General features: G+C 56.5%; 1 protein-coding gene across 4 annotated transcripts in view; it reads right to left on the bottom strand.

Annotated features, from left to right (window-relative positions):
• Nucleotides 1-1083: 1083 nt before the first annotated feature.
• The window catches only part of Gata4 (GATA binding protein 4), a 43617-nt gene continuing 40341 nt past the window's right edge, over nucleotides 1084-4359 (bottom strand). For 2 of the 4 annotated variants that reach the window (XM_023714611.1, XM_023714612.1), the window contains exons 5-6: nucleotides 3363-3523; nucleotides 1084-2537 (exon numbers count right to left, since the gene is read on the bottom strand). In XM_023714611.1, the coding sequence (XP_023570379.1) occupies nucleotides 2355-2537; nucleotides 3363-3523 (344 nt within the window). In that variant the 3' untranslated portion in view covers nucleotides 1084-2354. The remainder of the gene's footprint in view (nucleotides 2538-3362; nucleotides 3524-4359) is intronic. The other 2 variants (XM_012514635.2, XM_012514636.2) reach the window with 1 other exon arrangement.

The raw sequence follows: 4359 nt of genomic DNA, 5'->3' as shown, positions 1-4359 counted from the left end.
ACCTCCTGGTGTTCTAAGAGGTTCTTTTCTGAAAGCTATTGCTAAAGGGAAGTGGCACAAGTGTTCTCAAGCAAGGACTTCATGAGAAACCATGTGGCCCAAAAGCCACAGCTTCCTATAGCCAGGCCCCTGTAGCTTCTTGTTTGGAATCTGTCACTGGATACCCTATCTATCTACTACTTACCCTTCTGATGGAAGCTGAGTTCCATGTTTAAAGGCTTTTCTGATCTCATGTATAAGATTGAAGGCAATTTTCTTAGTCACTGGGAAATAGCATACTACAAAGCATTAAATGCTCCCAATTGCCCATGGGGCTGGGCAGGAGCAAGAGAGTACCGGGGCTGCCCTGAGAAGGCCAGCTCGCCCGTCCCAGCGCAGGGAGCCAAGTCAGGTGCTGGCCTCGGACCACTGCTCCTCTCTCCACATACTTTCAAGATGAGCCAGGAAATGATTCCACTGGCTAAAATGGTGAAAGCGAAGGGCGCAGTACACAAAGCCTGTCTCTCATTCGGGTGAGCATCGTTTGCTCCATTTGGAGCAGACCACAAAGGAAAAGCAGAGAGTGGCAGGAGACCACAGGGCCACCTCCACCGCACATCTTTTTTTTTTTTTAATGGTACTGGGATTGAATGCAGGACGCTGTGCTTGGCAGGCAAGCTCCTTATTCTACTGAGCTATCTCCCCAGCCCTCCACCTCACATCTTAATGTGGCTGGAGAGAGCAGCCATCTCGCAGGTAAGTGGAACCTCAGCCAGCATCTGGGTGGGAGCCCTAGAAGTGCCCCCCACATACAGGGTGGCATCATCGGGCTCCTGGCATGGAGACAAAGGAGCTCAGTCAGAGGTGGGTCCAACCCTGGCCTAGAAAGTGAAGCCCAGAAGTGACCTGTCTGGCTCTCCAGTTAGCAAAAGGGCTGGGACACTATCCTCGCCAGGTGCCACCAGCTACCAAGGAGCCACCTGATGAGGGGAAGAGAGAAAAGAGGAGGTGGGCTAAGGGTGGAACAGTGGGGAGCCCTTCACGCCCAAGGCCCCCAAATAGGACAGGACTGGCTCTCCCAGGAGAGGCCCAAGGGAGAAGGGGCAGAGGGATATAGATAAATTTATTAGTTAAATACTGATTTTACAGCCATTTCACCTTAAGACAATGTTAACAGGTTTGTGGGTTAGGGAGGCACAGGAGGGAGGCCTTTAGGGAGAAAAACGGTGTAAATGATGATTAAAACAGAATTTTGCTTCAAAGATATTCTCTGCTACGGCCAGTAAGGCTCAGGGGCAGGGCCAGGTGTTTGGGGAAGGATGAAGTAATGCCACAGTCAGCTACAGCTCTGTGGCAACAGGGTTAAGGGAGAAGTCCTCCTGAGCCCAGTGCAGGCCACACGAAGACCACTCCAGGGGAGGCGCAAGCCGCACTCATGTCCCCTCAGTGCCCACACTGGTCTCTTTCTTTCCATGAGCTTCGCTTTGTTGTTTGCTTGCTTTCTGATTTACCTTGCAAAGTCTAGCGTGCCAGCCCAGGCCCCAGGAGACAGAGGCTTGGGGGCAGAAAGGCAGGCAGGAAGGAGTCCTCCTTGGAGCAGGACCGTGCCCACTCAGTGCCCCTCCAGAGGAGGTTGAGCACAGCTGAGCAGCCGCCAAAGCTGCCTTAGCAGGAGAGGGGTTTGCTGCTCCTCTGGACTCTCTGGCTGTGTGTGATGGCTGAACAGAGGAGGAGCTGGGGGCGGGCTGAGGGTGCTGTCCAGGCACTCACTGACTTCTTTTTTGCATGGGGGTTTTCACGTCAGAGGTCCTGGGGTGTGGAGGAAGGAGGCCTCCACCAGGAAGAGATGAGGAGGCCCTGCCGAGTAGTGCTTGGATGGTGCTAGCCCAGGCAGTGGCTAACGGCCCAGGAAGCAATCGGGTGTCGCACCCAGGAATCTTGGAGTCGGATCTGGTATTGGAGGGTGCAAGGATGCACGCGCCTCAGGGAGTGTTGGGTGAGGGCAGGGACTGCCAAAGCGGCTGTCATCCCATGCAACAGTGGCAGAGGCCCTCTGCTGGCTGCAGGGGTCCCAGGGCACTGCCCTGCCAGCACTGGTGCTGGGGACACAGTGGAGGGAGGCAGGGGCGGATGACATCCTGTCCCAGTCAGGGTGGAAACAGGAAAGAAGTCTTCATGTAGGCCCCGCTCCATGTCAGGGGCTTCTCCTTCTAGTGCCCGCTCCGAAGGCGCCTGAGGAAATCCAGCCTCCACTTCCCCAAGCCATCACTGGCTTCAAGTTCTTCCCAGCTGTTCCAGAGTCACTCCCAGACAGAGGGTGACCCAGGGGACCCCCAGGTCCCAGGTCCGTGCAGGAACTTGAGGATAGGGGAGGATTATGCAGTGATTATGTCCCCGTGACTGTCAGCCAAGACCAGGCTGTTCCAAGAGTCCTGCTTGGAGCTGGCCTGCGGCGACTGGCTGACAGGAGACGCATAGCCTTGCGGGGACAGCTTCAGGGCGGACAGGACAGGGTGCATGGAGGGCCCATGGCCAGACACAGCACTGACCGCGAATGTCTGAAAGGCAGAAAGCATGATGAGGACGGGGACGCTTGGGGACTACCTCCCCCACCGTCTTCCTGAGGGGTCTTGCCCCAGGCGAGGGGGTGGGCGCTTCTCTCTGGTGTCCTCATCCCCTCAATCTGAGCCTGACAGAAGCAGGCCATGAGCCAATGGGCTTATGAATGTCATGGTTTTGGAAGGCTCGGGCGGTCATCCGAGACACTCTACAGTCTCAGCAGCTCCATTCAAGAAGGAGCTGTTCTCCCTGCCCAGGGTGGGAGTGATCTAAGGAACCAGGTTTACCCTGACAAGAAAAGTGCCCTAGGACATGGCCTCTCTTGATTCAGGATGGAAAGCCATTGGGGCTGCGTCCAGTAAAAGGACAGTGTGACAACCTGATTGCCAAAGAGGGAGGGAAGCAGGGCTGCCACCACATGTGCAACAGGGACATGGCCACTTCCGGCCACCTGCATGACAATGGCATCCTGCCTGTCACATTGTCAGCCTACCTGCACTCTGCATTTCTAAGCTTGAGCTCATGCCAGTAGGGTCCTCTTCCTGCCACCTGTGAGATCCACAAGGGCAAGGCAAGCCACCTCGCTGTGATGGCTCTGCACCCACACCTGACACGGGGTGTGGCTGTGCTGTCTGTCTCCCCTCCACCTGGGTGCCAGACCCTGTGCCTCTTCTCCTCACCCAGAACGCTGCATGGCACAGAGGCGCTGGCTGCTAGATGTGTATCCCCCCAGTGTCCCACTTAGACCTGCTGAAGGCAACTCAGAGGCTGGGCCCAGCGACCCCAGAGCTGGAAGCCACTTCCGCTGTGGCCCTGTTGCCCACCTGCGGGCGCACCTGGGACATGGAGCTGCTGTGCCCGTAGTGAGAGGACAGGCCGGGCTCTGTCTTGATGGGGCGCATCTCCTCACTGCTGCTGCTGGTGGCATTGCTGGAGCTGCTGGAAGCGCTGCTGGTGGGCGGAAGGCTCTCGCTGCCCGAAGGACCTGGGACAAGGCAGAGTCAGGACACCCAGCCCAGTGACAGGGATGTGGGGAAGGGGTCCTTGGAGACAGTGGGGTACAGACCCGGCTAAGGGCTCTCTTTACATTTGCTGGGAAGAAGAGTAAGGCCTCATCAGTGCAGGCAACAGTTCTCAAAACCTGGCAGAAATGTCCAAATTCCAAGGGGGCTGTCACCAAGGACGGGCTCGTAGCCCCCTCGGCTCTGATCCCTGGAGCACACCTGTCTCAGGATTCAAATGGGCAAACACTGTACATTAGAGGACCTGTGGAGCCACCTGAGACACCCTCCAACAAGATAAAATATTCTCACATCCATAGCAGAAGGTGGACGTGCTCCGGGTAGGCAGAGATTATGAATGGCCTGGAGTCTGTTCACAAGAGGTTCTGCCACCAAAGCTTGCTTCCTGGACTTGGGGTGTTGGGTAGGGGGCTGTGTGGCTCAGCAAGTGTCTGCTGTGCCTGGCACTGCCACCAGGAGGTCTGTGGCTACCCCAGGAGCTGGCTGCACAGATAGGAAGTGGGGACACAGGAAGGTGGGAAGAAAGCCCTGGTAATCAAAGCCCTGCCAGAGAGAGCAAGCCCTGGTGGAATCTGGAAGAGGAGCGCTTTGGTCATGCCCTGGTCCTGGGCAATGGGCAGCTGAGCTGAGACTCATGTGCATTCACAGGAGATAGGTAAATGACCTATCAATTGGCCAATTGATTTGCTTTGCCAGTCAGTGCCTTAATTTGGCAGCAGCAGGGCCGGGGAGATGGCTCAGTGGAATAAGCGCTTCCCTGGCAAGCGCAAGGGCCTGAGTTCAATCCCCGGTTCCACCA

Source organism: Octodon degus, unplaced genomic scaffold, assembly GCF_000260255.1.
Source record: "Octodon degus isolate 3935 unplaced genomic scaffold, OctDeg1.0 scaffold00036, whole genome shotgun sequence".
NCBI lineage: Eukaryota > Metazoa > Chordata > Mammalia > Rodentia > Octodontidae > Octodon > Octodon degus.
This window is presented reverse-complemented; position numbering and strand designations above follow the sequence as displayed.